Here is an 18,175-nt window from a genome sequence, read left to right as displayed (position 1 = left end):
TCATTTATTTAATTTTTTAAATTAAAATGGAGGTGTCAATTTTTTATTTTGCAAAGACATTTCGTAGACACTAGTTTCTTTTCTAATTATTAAAAAAAAGAAGATTGTGTAGTGATCCTCAAAATGTTAATGATGTGTAAATTATATCTATGTAAATCCTTTCGATTATAACAACACAATTATTAGAGGCGCGTTCTACCATTGAGCTTATACCCATTGAGGTCTATATCAAAAGCGAGATTCTCTTTTTCGCCCTTATGTTGCTGGGCAGTTTTTCAATGTGATGCTCTTTCCATCATGAGTCACATATTAATTATACTGTGGTCTTTCAAATTTGTGGGGGTATTATTCTGTACTATATATTTACTGATATTTAGGGCCATATTAGTTATATCGTGTGACAAATATTTACTAAGATAAGATTTGCTGAGATTTAGTATATTAATCTTCCTTCTATTTCGATTCGCACCACCTTATAAAACCGTAACGCCAGATGCCGCAGCAGTTCTCATCAGATTGATCATTCTCTAGCTATTTAGCTTTCTATTCCCTAAATCTGATCCTATTCTGTTCAGTTGTTTGTGGTTTTCTGAATTTCATGCATAGAGCTCAGCTCACAAGCGGAAGTCGTGGTCCAAAAATACGTTCGATGTACATTGTTGGACTACTTTTTACAGTTGGTTTGAGAACATTCGAATGATAGTGACTATCCGACGGCTATGCAGTACCCAATAAAGACATTTTCATTGCAGGACGCTCCTGATTTACAATAGCATCAGGAGATAGATGGAAGCAACCTGCTATAGAATAAAAAGGAGGAGAGCTGGTGGCAATAGGCTAAGAGCCGAAGTATTATCTGCAACATTTGGCAACGGAAAGTTCTATTCAATGTATGAGGCAAAGAACATCACCGGGAAGTGTAGGTGATCCAATTGAGAGTAAATTAGAAGTGGTAAATTTTTTAGATAATTGAGATAGAAGAACATCGTGTATTAAAGAGATTGCCCCTATATCGGCTTGAGGCATGTCCTCGAGTGTCAAAATGATAGAAATACTGAATTAGTACGACAGCAGCATAGACGCTCCCACCTCTTTACTCTGCCCTTTTCTCTCTCCCCACCGCCTGTGGGTGCACCCTTGACCTTGCCTGCCACCCTCCACCGTTGCAATTACTTAGATGAGTTTGAAGACCGACAACTTGATATGGAGAAGCGAGATCGGACAGAGTGCATAAGACTATAGCTGGGGAATTCCATCGAACAACATTTGGACTTGGATGAAGAAGTCGATCCTCATGACAACAAAGATGATGCTAGTATATTTATGAATATTAGAGCTATTATTAGCTATGGGTGATATTATTTAATACTTTGCTGTTTCCTTATATATAGTGTTGGGATATACATACCCCTAACTATAAGGTATTATAGAAAAAAAAAAATTGTTGAGTAAAAGGAAAATTCCAAATTATGGCCCAAAATACTTTCGTTTTTCAAATAAAAGCCCGAAATAGACCTTATTTCAAATAATGACTTGAAGTTGTCATATCGGTTCTAAAGAAAAACTTGAAGTAATTATGATTATTTCAAATAAGGGCCTCACCTTGTTGATGATTGGGGACATTTTCGTCCGAACACAAATTAAATTTAAACTAAATTAGGCAAAAAAAAATTAAAAAAAACTTTAAAAACAAGGAAAAGCACAGGTGCCTGTGACCGCTACCTCATTACTACCGAGGGTTGCCCACCCTCTCCTGCTTATGGCCCTCACCTCTAGTCGGTGAGGGTCACCGGCCTCACCCAAGCATTGGCAACCCCGTCGGCCTTTGCCGCCGTCCCACCGACGATGGGGTGGTGGCCATAGCGGTCCCTCCTGCCTACGTTTTCCTTTTTCTAAAAGTTTTTTATTTTTTATGAAAAGAAAAAAGAAAGAAGAAAAGAAAAATTAAAAAATTTGAAATACAAAATTGCCTTTGATAGCCAATGAGTTCGGGTACTTTTTGAGATTGGTATGGACACTTTATATCATTATTTGAAATACAACCCACTTCAAGTCCTTATTTAAGAAAATAAGAGCATTTCAAACTCTTATTTTAAACAATGTACACTTCAAACTCTTATTTAAGAAAATAGAGACACTTCGGGCTTTTATTTAAAATTTTCACTTGAGTAAAGATGCAGTCGCTAAAAATGCTGCATAATTTTTTATTCATGAGTAATTGCACATTCCTTTTTTTTTTTTTTTTTTTGTTTTTGTAAACATACCACAACAAAAAAATGCATGTCACACCCACCCCACCATGGACGCATTGGTTCGGGCATTCCCCCCCTCTTCCAATTGGGGGGAGGTTGGGAGGAGGCCGGCTATATGACGGTTCCCGAGTCATTAAAAAAAAATGCATGTCACAGTAGCTCTCCCTATGTCTAAATAATTAGAAATACTGAAATGAATTGAAGGGAATGATGTGTTTTTCTTTTTTGTCTTTTTTCTTTTTTAATTTCTTCAGCTTCTTTGCTACAGCCATGGAGTCCATGTCACCTATCACAGTCAGCGTTTGCTCCTTCAAATCCGCTGCTATGGAATCTACTCCTGAAACATTGATTTCAAGGGAACAAAAGGAAGCTTAATTCCAACTGAACTCAAAGCTCAAAATTGATGTCGCACCACACATTCATATGCTTTGAGTTTCTTTGGTAATTTACATGATGAACTCTTATCGGTACCAAAACATCTGCGACGGCTTTGATGGCTTTCTGCTTCGTCTTCTCACCGTTCATAGTCAAGAGCCTGACAACCATTTTCTATAAAAAGATAAAACAAATTCTGATGCGTTCAGGAAAACGTTGCTTACAAACAGAAATGACTTGGTATCAAGAATTGAATCTCTCTGGTTTTCATGACCAGAGGGAGGCAAGACTATACTACTGGCATTGAATTGATAACAACTCGTCTAGGGAAGGAAAAGTGCTAGATGAAGAGAAAACATGAGAGCCTGTCACGTACTTGTGCCATCGAAGGCTCACAGCGAGGGTGCTGTGAAGGTCGAAACAAGAGGGACACGAAGCAAACCGAGGGTTTGTGCTGAGGGGGGGATAGGATCGCATAGTTTTTAATCTTATAGGTGAATATGATGTGAGAAGACGGTTGTGCATGGAAACCTTCGAGGGCTGAATCTTGAGAGGAGGTCAACGTGCTGGCCTCACTGCTTTTGGAAGAAGCATAACTCATGCCCGTTCTTCCAACTCTTCTATTGATTATCTCTTTTATTTTCATACTTCCAAGCCAAAAAAATAAAAATAAAAAAACCATTGTCACTGATTCAATGTCACCTTGTTACCCTCCTGGAATTGACGGGTTCGAGTCGACTCTGCCCAGATCAATCAGTTTAAATCGGAGCTTGCTGGTTGGCTTAATACAATTTTTTTGTTGCTCAATCTTTTCTGTACGCAGAGCGTGGTCGTCGGTTTTGCTTTTCATGGCGAGCATGTGTGGGGGCTCCTCCATTAGAGACTTTAAGTAGTGCGCTCTAGAATCGATTGATATCAGTTTTGTGATTTGTCAATGTGAAAAGGCTGGGTGTTCAATCGCTAGACAGCGAACGTGATGGTGAAAGGACTCGGCAAGAACGCGCCACAGACGAAAATCTGATGTTAGAATTTGTTCCCATATGGAGAAGTTGCTTGTTTAATTGATCCACGACTTGAAGAACTGGTCTGCGAGTTTCTGTGAATTTTTATTAATTCCATTTTCGGCGAACATAAAGATCTTCTACGTTGGCCGTGTAACGCGTATTAAGATTGGCCAAATGAGGGGGTGAAAAAGCATGGATTGCTGGGCAACAATAATTTCGCTTTTCATACAATTTAAGAGAATAGTGCAAACTTTTACTCGAGCGACGAAAATATGGACCATCACCTTTTCCTCGCAAAAATCTTATGTAGCATCCAACGTCGCTAACGATGGTGACGAGTACAATGGACAAATCAGCTAAACCAACAAGGCACCATGGATGTTTTAAAAAAATGATGTAATTTGAGCGAGGTGGTGGCTCATTACTTTTAAATAACAAAGAGACCACAGAATCTAATTCCAAATTGAATTCACAAATTAAAGCTCCTTCATTTTGCAGAAAATAATTTTCAGGAAAATGTTTTCTAGATTTTTGGCATTTGTTTCACGGAAAATAAATTTCATGAGGAAAATGTTTTCCATGAAAGGAAAAAAGTCTTCTAAATTAGGGAAAATGTTTTTCACTTTTGAAAAAGTGAAAAATATTTTCCTCACTTGATCCCTCTTATCTCATATCTCTACAAATCCTCACTTCATCATCCCCTTCTTCTTTTTATTTTCTTTTTTATTTGAATTATTTTTTAATTTTCTTTTTCTTTTTAATTCGAATTATTTTTATTTGCTTTTTATTTTTTATTTCTTTTATTTTCTTTTCTTCTTTTTTTTTCTTTGTTTCCCATCTTCTTTCTTGACTAGTTGTTGGCCATCACCAGGCGAACCTCAAGCTCGTTGATCTCAAGCTCACGCTCGTCGATCTAGCGAGCCTTGAGCTCGACACTTACGCTCACCAATGCTGGGAGCGGCAAGCGAGCACGAGGCTCGCCGATAGTCGATCGCGGGCCATCGCCGTGGCCGGCGATTGGCCAAGAAAGAAGGAGATGGATTACAAAGAATAAATAAATAAATAAATAAAAAGGAAAAATTAATAAGAGATTTTAGAAATTAAAAATAATTAAATTCAATTTTTAAAAAATATGAAAAATCCATTTAAAAAATAAAATAAATGAAAAAGAGTATATGAAGGAAAATATTTTCCTTATCGAACAGCAAAAAATATTTTCCACTTCATTTTCAGGTTTTATCCAAATACCGGAAAATAATTACATTTTCCTAGAAAATGACTTCCTGAAAAATATTTTCCAAAAACGCTACATTTTCCATTAAACGAACGGAGCCTAAATGGCTAGGAATTTTCTCCCAAACTAAGTTCACAAATTTGGATTTCAAATAATAATTTTGGAGCTAATTTGTGGAGTTCACGTAAATTGTGAAGTTTGATTAGTGTTTCGAATTTGCAAATTAGGGTGACAAGTCACGGATTTTGCAATGAACTTAGCAAATAATCATTATAATCAAAGTGGAAGCTGTTTCACTTACTTGACATGTCACATCAATGTCATTTGCCACAAAAATGCCAAATAAATGTAGTTCAATGAAAGAAAGTCAATAGTGGATGTTTTTGCCCCTTAAGGAAAAACTCGGTACTCTTTTGGGGTTGTATGAAAAGTGATGTTTTTTTTTCCAAGGGTACAAGTCGATGGATATTTTCTTCCCTTGAGCAAAGCTTTGTGCATTTTTTTTTTTGTTTAAAAAATAGAGTTATCTGTCCTAAGGTATAAGTTGGTATATCCTTTGGGATTTGACTATGTGATCAAAGGTTGCTTGGACAAAGTTCTTTTTACCCTCCTTGTTGTATCTAAAATAATTTTCTTGTGTCTAATTAGCTAGTTGGCGAGGTAATAACTTATCAAGGCGAGGTAATAACTTATCAAGGCGATGATCAATAGCTGATCACCCTACTTACAAATTAATGCAATTTGTCAATGAACAAATGCATTTTTGTTTCCCTTGCACTGTTTCCTAAAGCTTACTCAATTCTCAAACAATTTAAATTTTTATAAGCTGCACCGGGTGAAATAATTCCACTTGTTCAACAGGGACTAGAGCTATTGGAATGATGAGGAACAGTCAGGTTTAATGGGAAAGAGTTGACAAAAATCTCATTCAGTTTAATGTTTCTTCTTCTTTTTTGAAATAACTTATAGGCATTTCATTAACTAAACAAAATTACAATTCTTTTCATTCCTTAGGAAATATTTTTCACCGCCTTTTGCAGACGGATGAAAGAAAAAAAATGCTCTTTCATCGCCCTCCTGGAATTAACTTGGAAGCAATAGCATATTGATGAGGATAAATTTGATCGGGTCAATGCTCTACTGAAAGCCAATTGCAAAGCCAAGCCCAATTCCTAAGTATGTTATGTCTCGTGAATATTGTGTGACCCTAAAGGGCCCAAAATGGGCAAGGCCCAAGGTGGATGGCCCACACTTGGAGCATTAGTCACTCACTTGTACTAAAAGTACAAGGTAACAACCTCTTGTGCTAAAATGAAGTATCTGACTGGGTAGCCAGATGCTTCATTGTTTCCTTTATTTAATAAATACAAGGTTTAATACTAAAATATTGCATCTCTCATCATTCAACATTCTAAATTTATTCACAAAATCATCCATTTTTCCCCAAATAATCCCTGTAATTTTTCTAAATTTCTCCGCCTTTCAAAAGCAAACATTTTAATTAGAATGATCCTAACACCTTAACCCAGCTCTAATCGCCATTTTCCTCTTCCGCCATCATAGCCGTAACCCCCAAGAGACGTCTTAGTCAAGAAAGGTAGAGGTCGAAAATACATTGAGAACCTTCGAGGAAATGCAGAGAGAGAGAGAGAGAGAGATGTGGTCCTCCACCATCATTGCAGGTAGTTACAAGACTAATGTGGCAGAGGTGAATAGGGTGTGCACCCGGACCGGGTTTACTCAAAAACCAATCTAGACCGCCCGGAAAGTAGTTCTAGGAACAAGTTCCTGTTTGAACTGGTTCGAGAACCAGTTCCATTTTTTGAGAACCGACTGGAATTGATCCGGTTTCCGATTTTAAGGAAAAGCTCACCCGGATCAATTTTGGAACCTGTTTTTACTAAGGTTAAAAAAATAAATAACTCACTTAGTCAACTCTCTCTCTCCCCACTTCCCTCCCTCCTAGTCTCTCTCTTCACATGATCTTAACTCACTTGGTCTTGTTGATTTTTCTTTATGTATGAATTTCAAGTCTTTATTAGAAATTTTGTACCACGTGGAGTGACTCACCTAATTTCACTTTTGGATAAGGAGTTATGCTTGTACTAAAGATTTGTTAACCACTATAGCTTCTTGTAGTAATTGTTGGAATGAGACAAACATTAGATCCATGTTTGGTGCTAATGTTTATGCGATGTTAGGATTTTGTTTTGCTTTGTGATGTTTGTTTATGATAATTAGTCTTGTGGATTTTTAATTTTCATTTAGTGAAAAGGTTCATATACTTATTGATTACTCATGCTTAATATTTCAATACAAATCAGGAAAATTATGTTGTTGTTTTCTTTCATGTTTATGTAAAATTCGAAGTGGTATATAATATCAAGTGGTTGTAAAATAAGGTCTAATGCAAACAGGTTAGACCTTGAAATAGGATTGGAAAAACAGAGTAGTTTTAAAATAGGTTTCAATGCGAACAAGATAGGATACAGAGTCCAAAAAAGAATAACTAATTATAATAGGATATGTTTCAGGTTTTAGGTGTAGAACCTACTCACCCTAGAACTGATCATCCCTAGAGGTAAGAGTCAAAGGCGACGATAGAATGCGATGGCTAGACGTAGCAAGGCAAAGGCAGTTGCTAAAATAAGGAAAGTTTTTATAACTTCCCAATCAACTGTGCGACACATTGAACAAGTCTTAAAAGGGATAATGATATAAATGGTCTTTAAACTTTAATCTAATATATAATGTGAACATTTTAATTTGTTTAATATGATCCTTGAATTTTAGCCCAATTTACAATGTTGTCTGTGAATTTTTATTTTATTCGATATAATCCCTAAACTTTTGTTAAATATTTAAATTGTTTCCTATGATATATAAAAATATCTAATGTTATCTTTCCATTAATTTAAATTCAATGATAACATTAAGCACTTTCATGTAATTTAGGAATTAGTTTGAACATGTACAAAAAATTAAGGAGTTACATTGAACATATTGAAAGTTCAATGATGATATTACATATTTGGTTAGGGATCATATCGAATAAATTAAAAATTAAATGATCACAATACAAATTTAATCAAATTTGAAAAATTATTTCTGTAGATTGTACGGTTGACTTGGAATCCAACCAATGAAAGGACCGCTCCTTCGCTAATCATGGTTCTCCGTGGGACCGAGAATAGATGAAACCCCCATTTCTTTGTACATTTGCCGAATGTCTAGGGCGGAATCATGCGTCCAGGGTTTACGTGTACTGTAGGGCATGTGGTTGACTTCTCATATCTTGAAAACCACCGGCAGAGAAAATATTGGGTAGTCCAGGGGTGCCATGTCAGCGTCGTTGATTTGGTTTGAAGTTTCTCTTGAAGTGGGAGTGGAGATTCCACGTGGCGCCACGTGAGTGGTTGGGGACCACGCTGACACGGCGCTCTTGGACCACCCAATATTTTCTCCCACCACTAGTAATTAAAAATCAAAGAAGTAAAAATATCACAAGCGAGTCATCAATCAAAGATTAAAAAAATAATGATGGACTAAGAAAATGCGATCCCACGCTTTCTCCAACTTGCCAATTCAAAAGCACAATTCTGCCCATCCCAACGAAGAATTAAGTCAACTATCCAAAGCGAAACACAAGCTTCAGCAAGAAATTGGGCTGCTGCTGCTGCTGCTCTCTCTCTCTCTCTCTCTCTCTCTCTCATTCATCCCATAGCAGTGAATCACAAAATCCTCAAGAAATCAGACGCACGCCATGCAAAGATTACCAAGCACCGTCTTGCGGACCGCGGGCCTCGCCAGTCGCTTCGCTGGAATGACGGCGATTTGGCGTCCTCCGCTTAAGAAGGGACCCTCCTCTGTGGTTCCTCTGTTGTTGCTCTTCTTGTTGATCCTTGTTGCTCTTGCTTTCAACTTCACTTTGAAGATCGATACGGTAATTTCTCGTTCTTCTTTTGGTGTTTATAGTTACTTTGTATCGATCCTAGCTACTTTATCTAACTCAGTATCTTTTGCACTCCAATTGTTCACTTTCTTTTCTCATACTTTCTTTATCGAATTTCTGGTTCCAGGCTTATTGAGAAAGTCACAATTAATTTTGAAGTACTTTTAGGAAGCGAGCGATTTGGTATATCTATATCAATTGTATATACTGTAAATATTGGAACTTCAAACTACATACATGTCTATTTTTGCTGGACAATTGTCTAATGAAATTTTTCCTAGTTTCAGTCTACAATCTCTGCGGGTAATCCAAGTAATCAAAGTATAGTCATCTCGGATAAGAACCAGCCTAATCTCCAACCGAAGAAGCTCAATTCCCACTGAATTGCAGCTCCGAAAACCAGACCCAAACCTGCCCAACAAACTATCCGATGTCGTTTTTGCCACAAGACCCATCAACCGAACCCGATTGCCCAGATTATTTCCGGTGGATCCACGAAGATCTGCGTCCGTGGAAGGACTCAGGAATCACGAGGGACATGGTGGAGAGGGCGAAACGGACCGCCCATTTTCGCCTAGTGATCATCAAAGGCAAAGCTTATGTGGAGAAGTATAGGAAGTCAATACAAACTAGGGACAAGTTCACCATATGGGGTATTTTGCAATTGCTGAGGAGGTATCCTGGTCGAATACCCGATTTGGAGCTTATGTTCGACTGCAACGACCGGCCGGTGATCCAGTCACGGCACTACCGGGGGCAGAATGGGACGAGCCCGCCACCGTTGTTCCGGTATTGCGGGGATCGATGGACGATGGACATAGTCTTCCCGGATTGGTCCTTCTGGGGTTGGTATGTAATTGATTATCATTCCTCGTCATTTTTGGTCTGTCTTTTGATTCAATCTTTAGTACGGGAATCTAAAATCGGGGAAATGCTCGCATGGAGTTGGTTCATCTTATGAAGACAATCATTAGAACCTTCGGAATTTGGATCAATAATGACGGTAGTTTTCTAGTTGTAGGTGTTAAATTTAGCCAGCAAGTAGAAAAATTAAAGAAAGTACTTTTTCTTTTTTGATCGAAAGCTAAGAAACTTCATTAATTAAAACCAAGTTTGTCAATATCTAAACGTAAAATATCTAACATGGATTGCGGGGTAAAGCAACCAATTAGAAGGAAGTTCATTTTCCTCTTCGTCTTCGCCACCCGGTCTGTCAATTTGCTTCTCTTGGACAATATTGTAGCCGAACAAACCTAAGCCCGCCCAGTAGTGCCTTGCATTCCTCAGCCCAAGCATTGATATTCCATGGGCTGTCATCTTTGCTCAGCACACAGTTGAATCTTTTTGGGGGCTTCGGTCCCATGACCGATTGAGGTCATCTGATTACTCTTCATTTTCCATGGCCTCTTTCGCTTTGTCGGCCCAAGACGATGGAAATCCTGTATCTGGCATATTACTAGGTAGGGACAGAAATCATTTTAAAGATTTCGATTGACGAAATCGAATATGACCATACATTAATCTCATAAAGTATGTCTTTTCATAATGCGAAAACAGACTTTTGAAAAGTTATTGTAATTGCACAAATTGTCTAACCGAGGCTCTAGAGATCCCATAGCATGATAAGATATATATGGTTACAACTAATGAGGGTAGCTGTGCCTTAGGTTCCTCCTTCTCACTTTTTTTCCTATTAAAAGAAATTGTTTTTTAGGATCCGGAGGAAATTGATATCTCTCTTCTAATTATTACCAAATAATCGTACATATTATACATGAGTATATTTATCTGTACTGAGTTTTTCTATATTCCTTGGAATTTAAGAAGGGCTGAGATCAATATAAAGCCATGGGAGAGGGTGCAGATGGAGCTGAAACAAGGGAATGAGAGGAAGAAATGGATAGAAAGAGAACCGCACGCATATTGGAAAGGGAACCCCTTTGTGGCTGAAACCAGAAGAGACCTCCTCAAGTGCAACGTTTCTGAGACCCAAGATTGGAATGCTCGCTTGTTCATCCAGGTATTACTATGAACAATGGATTACTGAATAACAGTTCCTTTCCATGTGTGAAGTCAGATTACAAATGTAGGAAGTTGTTGTAACTCCTTCAACTAAGAATGATTCTAAGGTTTTGACTTTCAAGCCTGCAGAATCCACTCTATCCTTATTTGACTATAATCATGAACAGCTTTCGCGTATATTGTTAGCTTGTTTCACCAACCAATTCTAACTACTTAGTCGCTTTGAGTTTGTAAACTTAGGAACTTCATGCACGGTAATTTTGCAGGATTGGATCCTTGAATCACAACAAGGATTCAAGAACTCAGACCTAGCAAGCCAATGCACACACAGGTGATGATTAAGCTCTCAGCATCACCAACCGTATCATTTCCATAAGCAAAAACAGCTTCACTGAACAAACGAATGAATATGTTGTGGCTAGATTCAAGATCTACATAGAAGGGCATGCGTGGTCGGTCAGCGAGAAGTACATCCTGTCCTGTGATTCCACGACTCTATTGGTAAAGCCTCGGTTCTACGATTTCTTCACCAGGAGCCTCAACCCCTTGCAGCACTACTGGCCCATCAGGACCGAGGACAAGTGTCGATCCCTCAAATTCGCCGTGGACTGGGGCAATAGCCACAAGCAAAAGGTAAATAATTTCTCTAGTAGCTACAATTGAATTCCATGATAAACGTGTTGGCCTAACTCTCCTCGATGGACCTGGATAGGCACAAGAGATAGGGAAGGCTTCAAGTGACTTCATCCAAGAGCAAGTGAAGATGAGCAATGTATACGATTACATGCTTCATCTGATGAATGAATACGCCAAGCTTCTCAGATTCGAACCAGAGGTCCCAGAAGGAGCAGTGGAGGTCTGCTCCGAGCTCGTGGCTTGCCCTGCAGGTGGGACGGAGAGGGAGTTCATGGTGGAGTCACTGACCATGAGCCCATCGGCTACAGGCCCATGCACCATGCCTCCACCATACGAGCCCAAATCGGTCGATGCTATGTGGAGGAAAAGTGCCAGTGCAATCGGGAGGGTGGAAAGATGGGAAAATGAGTTCGGGCGAAAGTCTCCCAACAGATCAGCTTAGTAGGGTACATGTGCATAATCGTGTCGTAGCTACAAAGAGAATTTGGCTGGATAACTACATACACTAGAAACCGATAGCTTGGGAGCAATGGCCAGTCCAAGTGGCAGCTGGAAGGAGGTATTCAGCAGCTTGACTCCTGGTGCAGCTTTTAATTGATTTCTACTATCATTATCGAGATCATGTTTATAGTTTTTAGAGGCGGACTGTTCCCATCTCAATATGGCTAAAAACACTCACTTTATGGGCAACGATCAAGGCACCTTCTAATCCATCCTGTCTCCTCTCTTCAACACTCGCGCACTCTGTTCAATTATCTGTTTCTTCGTTATCTTAATGTCTTCGCAACTCTTTTGTGTGTGTGTGTGTGTGCGTGTTTGGTTGGCTGCCTCTTGGCTTGCACAGCTGAAACAACTTAGCACTCGCGTCTCTTACTTACCCTGAAAGAAAGGTTACACAACAATTCAAAGGCAACAACTTTTGCTCACATTCCACTATACCTTCCTTTTGATCAAGCAAAGCCTACACCGAGAAGATGAAGATGGAAAGTGAGATAGAGATCAACGACTATCCAAATACATCGTTATCCAACATGAATCTCACTTTGTAATGAAAAGTAATGTCCATTATCATTTCTAGTCCTAATTTCTTTCCCCTCCTCCCCTGCCACTGCCCAACCTCGTTGCCTTCGTCGGGTAAAGTTGTTGCTAGTGAAGGGGGCTACCTCCTCTCACCCCACTGTTGTGGCCGAGCTCCTCTTCACCGATGTGACAAAGTTGAGTTTTATTTAGCTTAGAGTTTTGAATGGCGCGTAGGAAACTCAATTGGGTCATTAATTTTGGAGATGCGGAAAGTATGAAACATAAATTTCCACATAAATTTCCACAGCCGTCGTCGCCCAAAGTCTAACATATTAGGGTTAAATTGATAGATGTTGACATATACTTTAATAATGTAGGGTGATGATATTGTCATATTAGTTGTATAAAGGAATTGATATGTTGAGATTTTCCTGACATTTGATATTGTTCACTAATAATTTTAGTAGGTTCAAAATATATATGGGACTTATCATAATTTAAAATTGACATTAATTTCGTTATTTATGTACTGAATTACTAGATATCTTGGTCATTTAACAAAATATTTACTTTGGAATGGGCTATTTCTCACTTTCTAATTTTTACACTTGTCACTCAATTTCAACAAACTGTTTTTTACATTGAGCCATTGTTACTTTTAACCTCAATTATTCATTCCTGTATGTTGGTAACTTTCTTCTAAGCTCATCCCCTTGGCCATATCATTGGATGGACCCTATGATTATGCAACTTGTACCTTTCTAACCAGAACACATCTCTCACGCTTTCCACGTAGCATTTTTAACATCACGTCAATATTTCTTTTTACCTTAGTTATCTTATCTCTTGGTAATTCTTGAGTAGTCTTCTCGCTTCATTCCCCTAGGCCCTATAGTTGTGTCTTCTTACCTCTTCAAGTTTCAAAATAACTCCAACTTGTTCTTGTAAAGAAAATGAGATATTCCATCACTTTTCTCTTATATTTTTACTTTCTAATCTTTTAAAAGAAGGCAAGGATTCCATTATTGTCATGTCTAAGCTTCAAAATTCCACATTTCAAGAGTTTACTAGGTAATTTGGTGGACTTTATTTCTTTTCCTAAACAAGTTTTGTTAAAAGATTGAAAGTTGTTAATATTTATTCGTAATTATCTTGCTTTGTAGGTGGGTAAAGCTTTGAGTTGTCCAACTTTTGTTCAAGGTAAGTGAAAACTCTAGAGGTTAAGTTAAGTTGATCTACTTAGTACTCTTGACTTAGTTGATTAATGTTTGATAATTTAATTTGAATTTGATTGTAAGTGTAAGCAAGCCTCAATAATGGCGTGTTGAGATATTGTGATGATTTGACTTGTCTTAATAAAATCTTACATATTTAAGATGTGTTTGATTGATTTCCATGAGGTGGAGTAGAATATTGGATGCAAAAAATGTGAAAATAACAAAACTGGACTTAAAAGTGATACTAACCATGCATAGGTTATACCTACTTACCGATTATACCTGCCTCTCAAATATAGCCACTTGTTGATTATACCCACCTCTCGATTATAACCATTTTGCCCATCATACCGCTTGTCGATTATACATAGTCTTTATCTCTCCCTCTCCCCTCCTCCCTCCCTACTCTTGATGTGTGAGTGTCAAGCTCCACGTCGGCCACGAAGGAGCTCGACACAATGTCAAGTTTTGGGCCATTAACGAATCATCAACGACAAAAGAACAACTAAGCTGAGATATGGTGGGATAAATGAAGTGGAGAGATAGATCGAGGGAGATGACCAAGCAAACGCGAAAGCGAGAGAGAGAGAGAGAGAGAGAGAGAGAGAGGACTGCAAAGTGATGATATCACGAAGGTGGGTGGTGGCGCCGGTGTGGTGAGGCGATGGTAGCTGGGTAGCAAATTTTTGCACATGAAACGAAGGTGCTCAAGAAAGACATGTTGATACAAAGTCGGAGAATGTTGGAGGAAGAAGAGAGAAGGTTACTTTGGTCATTACACAATAAAAGGAAGTGTCTTTTGTTATAAGGGGTTGAAAATAATTCACCCAAATTTTCATATGGATCTTGTTAACGAATATGCCGGGAATTATTAATCATATTTAATAAAGAAATATCTTCAATTTAAATAAACTTATTACTCGTAGCATGAATTTTCCTACAATTCAACGGAATGTTTTGCCCCTTTCAATGGCGGAAGAATAGCCCAAGTGCTATAACTTGGCACGGGAGGACACTTAAGTGCAATAACTTTAAAATGGTACACTTGAAGTTAAATGGGACACTTAAGTGCCACTCTAGCGAAAATCCAGCCAAATGGCTTACGTGGCGACTTTCTCGGCGAGTTTGGTCCAAAACGGTGTCGTTTTTGCACGGCGACGTGGCGGAGAAAATGCAAAACGACGCTGTTTCATGTCTACGTGTAAATAATAATATAATTAAATTAGATTTAAAATTTTAAAAAAAAATTTAAATTAAAAAAAATTAAGAAAATTTTAAAAATTTAAAAATTTTAAAAAATTAAGAAAATTTTAAAAATTAAGAAAAATGGGGGAGGTCGAACGGGGCGGTTGAGGGCTGAGCCCTCACCCGCCGCCTCCCGCCGTCGCCGGAAGGGCCGGTGACGGAGGGGGAGGGTCGGCCGGGTCGCCGCCCCGGCCGACCGACGGCGAGGGCTGCGAGCCCTCGCCGGATCGCAGCGAGGGCCGCGACCCTCGCCCTAGATTTGGGCGAGGGCTCGCGGGCCCTCACCGCCGGCCCCTGGCCAGGGCCCGGCGACCCCGGCCGACCCTCCCCACTCCGTCGCCGACCCTTCCCGGCAGCGGCGGGGAGGCGGCGAGGGCCCGCGACCCCTTGCCGAATTTGGGCGAAGGAGTAAATCTTATTAAATAATATGCCATTGTAATACACGATGCCTATCTATGGTTAAAAGAATATTCATTTAAAGGCTTCATTCCGAGTAATGTATCAAACAGATGTGTAAAAGAGAAGGGAGAAATTCACTAACGTGCCTTAAATATATGAGGAGTAAATCTATCATTAAATGAATTTCCATTCATAGGGCTCGTTTTCATGTATAGATGCAATGCCTCGCTCCTTGATTTTCTCACCCTTGAAATCTCTCTCCGTGTCTCTTCTTACCAACACCTGATCAAATTTTTAGACTCCCGTTGAACTTGGTTCATTCTCTCTCTCTCTCTCTCTCTCTCTCTCTCTCTCTCTCTCTCTCTCTCTCTCTCTCTCTCTCTCTCTCTCTCTCTATGGATTGAAGCATTCGCATAAATTTTTTTATCTCTCTCTCTCTCTCTTATTGAACTCTAGAGGATGGACTTACTCCCATGGACTTACTTATGGATTGAAGCATTACCATAAATCTCACTCTCTCTTTTTGGATTGAAGCATTCGCATAAATTTTTTTATCTCTCTCTTTTGAACTCTAGAGGATGGACTTACTTATGAATCGATGCTTATGGATTGAAGCATTCCTATAAATTTTTTTTTATCATTTGTTTAATTTTATAAATTAAGGTGGCAATCTTTTATTTTGCAGAGACATTTCATAGACGATAATTTCTTTCTAATTATTAAAAAAAAAAATTGTATAGCGATCCTCAAAATGCTAATGATGTGTAAATTATATCTACGTAAATCCTTTTGATTATAACAACACAATTATTAGAGGTGTGTTCTACCATGGAGCTTATACCCCGTCGTGGGGTCTATACCAAAAGTGAGAGAGAGCCCATCCCTTCTTTCTCTTTTTCACCATTATGTTGCCGTGCGGTTTTTCGATGTGGTGCTCTTTCCATCATAGGTCACATATTAATTACACGGTAGTCTTTCAATTTTATGGGGGTATTATTCTGTACAATATATTTACTGATATTTAGGTCCATAATAGGTATATCGTGTGACAATATTTACTATGATAAGATTTGCTGAGATTTAGTATATTAATCTTCCTTCTATTTCGATTTGTACCACCTTATAAAACCCTAACGCCAGGTGCTGCAGCGGTTATCATCAGATTGATCGTGCTCTAGCTATTTCGCTTTATACTCCCTTCTGATCCTATTCTGTTCAACTGTTTGTGGTTTTCTTTTCTGAATTTCATGCATAGAGCTCAGCTAGCAAGAGGAAGTCGTGGTCGAAAAATATGCTCGATGTATATTGTTGGACTACTTATTACAATTGGTTTGAGAATATTCGTATGATAGTGACTGTCCGGCAGCTATGCAATACCCAATTAAGACTTTTTCATTGCAGGACGCTCCTGATTTACAATAGCATGATGAGATAGAGGGAAGCAACCTACTATAGAAGAAAACGGAGGAGAGCCGGTGGCAATAGGCTAAGAGCCGAAGTATTATCTGCAACATTTGGCAACGGGGAGTTCTATTCAATGTATGAGGCAAAGAACATCACCGGGAAGTGTAGGTGATCCAATTGAGAGTAAATTAGAAGTGCTAAAAAATTTTAGACAGTTGAGATTAAAGAACATCGGGTGTTAAAGAAAGTGGTAAAAATGAGTATGAATGGGCAGTGCTAAGTTTGCCCCTATATCAACTCAAGCATGTCCTCAAGTGTCAAAAATACCAAATTATTACGGCGTCGACATAGATGCCCCTACCCTAGGGGCAACACGTGCTAGCTACCACACACGTGCCACCGGGTAAGTCACACTGTGACGCCCGGGAATCGAACTCCTCCCCTTGCGTTAGGGGGAGAAGCTCGCCGCCAGCAGCGCCACCTAGGTGGGTGGTGATATTAGAGATATTATTAGATATGGATGGTATTATTTAATACTTCGTCGTTTCCTAAAATAAGACCATTTCCTTTATATGTATTGTTGGGATATAAATACCCCTTAATTGTAACGTATTATAGAAAAGAAGTTATCAAGTAAAAGGGAAAATTCCAAATAAGAGTTAGAAATGTTCTCATTTTCTCAAATAATGACCTAAAGTGAACCTTATTTTAAATAAGGGTCTGAAATAGTCATATCAATCTCAAAGAAAAGCTTAAATAATTATGATTGTTTCAAACAAGGACCTAGCATCGTCGGCTTGCAGGCCAGCAAAATATTCCAAGCAATCGGGACATTTTTGTCCAAACACAAGTTAGATTTTAATTAAATTAAATTAAAAATCTAAAAAGAAAGAAAGAAAGAAAGAAAGAAAGAAAGAAAAACACAAGTGCTTGTGGCCACCGCCCCATAACTCGGCGAGGGTCGCTTGGCCTCTCCACTTTCGACCCTCACCTTTGGTCGAAGAGGGTCACCAGCCCTCGTCTAGGCACCGGCGACCACTGTCGACCTTTGCCACCGCCCCATCGGCGATGGGGCAGCTGCCACAACAATCCCTCTCGCCTATGTATTCCTTTAAATTTTATTTTGAAAAGAAAAAAAGAAAGAAAAAGGAAAGAAATTAAAAATTTTAAAAGATAAAATTACCCATGACAGTTAGTGAGTTCAAGCCCTTTTTTGAAATCGGTATGGACACTTCATACCATTAATTAAATTAAAGTCCACTCTAGGCCCTTATTTGAGAAAATAAGAGTATTTTGGGTCCTCATTTTAAACAATGTCCATTTCAAACTATTATATAAAAAGAAAAAATAGGGGCACTTCAAACCTTATTTTAAACAATGTCCATTTCAAACTATTATATAAAAAAATAGGGGCA

The 18,175-nt window shown here is 38.7% G+C and overlaps 1 protein-coding gene across 1 annotated transcript; it reads left to right on the top strand.

Annotated features, from left to right (window-relative positions):
- The first annotated feature begins 9,195 nt into the window (after positions 1-9,195).
- LOC120292766 (O-glucosyltransferase rumi homolog) lies at positions 9,196-12,170 on the top strand. Its single transcript, XM_039311183.1, has 5 exons — positions 9,196-9,666; positions 10,645-10,837; positions 11,106-11,170; positions 11,262-11,472; positions 11,552-12,170. Exons 1-5 carry the CDS (start codon positions 9,248-9,250, stop codon positions 11,915-11,917), a joined length of 1,254 nt encoding a protein of 417 aa, XP_039167117.1. The 5' UTR covers positions 9,196-9,247; the 3' UTR covers positions 11,918-12,170.
- The last annotated feature ends 6,005 nt before the right edge of the window (positions 12,171-18,175 follow it).

The sequence above is a fragment of the Eucalyptus grandis genome, chromosome 4 (genome assembly GCF_016545825.1).
Source record: "Eucalyptus grandis isolate ANBG69807.140 chromosome 4, ASM1654582v1, whole genome shotgun sequence".
Taxonomy (NCBI): domain Eukaryota; kingdom Viridiplantae; phylum Streptophyta; class Magnoliopsida; order Myrtales; family Myrtaceae; genus Eucalyptus; species Eucalyptus grandis.
This window is presented reverse-complemented; position numbering and strand designations above follow the sequence as displayed.

Excerpts from the sequence above, each read along its gene's own strand:
- LOC120292766 (XM_039311183.1), top strand. The coding sequence starts at position 9,248 with ATGTCGTTTTTGCCACAAGACCCATCAACCGAACCCGATTGCCCAGAT. Across the intron at positions 9,667-10,644 it reads GATTGGTCCTTCTGGGGTTG|GGCTGAGATCAATATAAAGC; the intron begins GTATGTAATTGA and ends GAATTTAAGAAG. Across the intron at positions 11,473-11,551 it reads GCAATAGCCACAAGCAAAAG|GCACAAGAGATAGGGAAGGC; the intron begins GTAAATAATTTC and ends GGACCTGGATAG.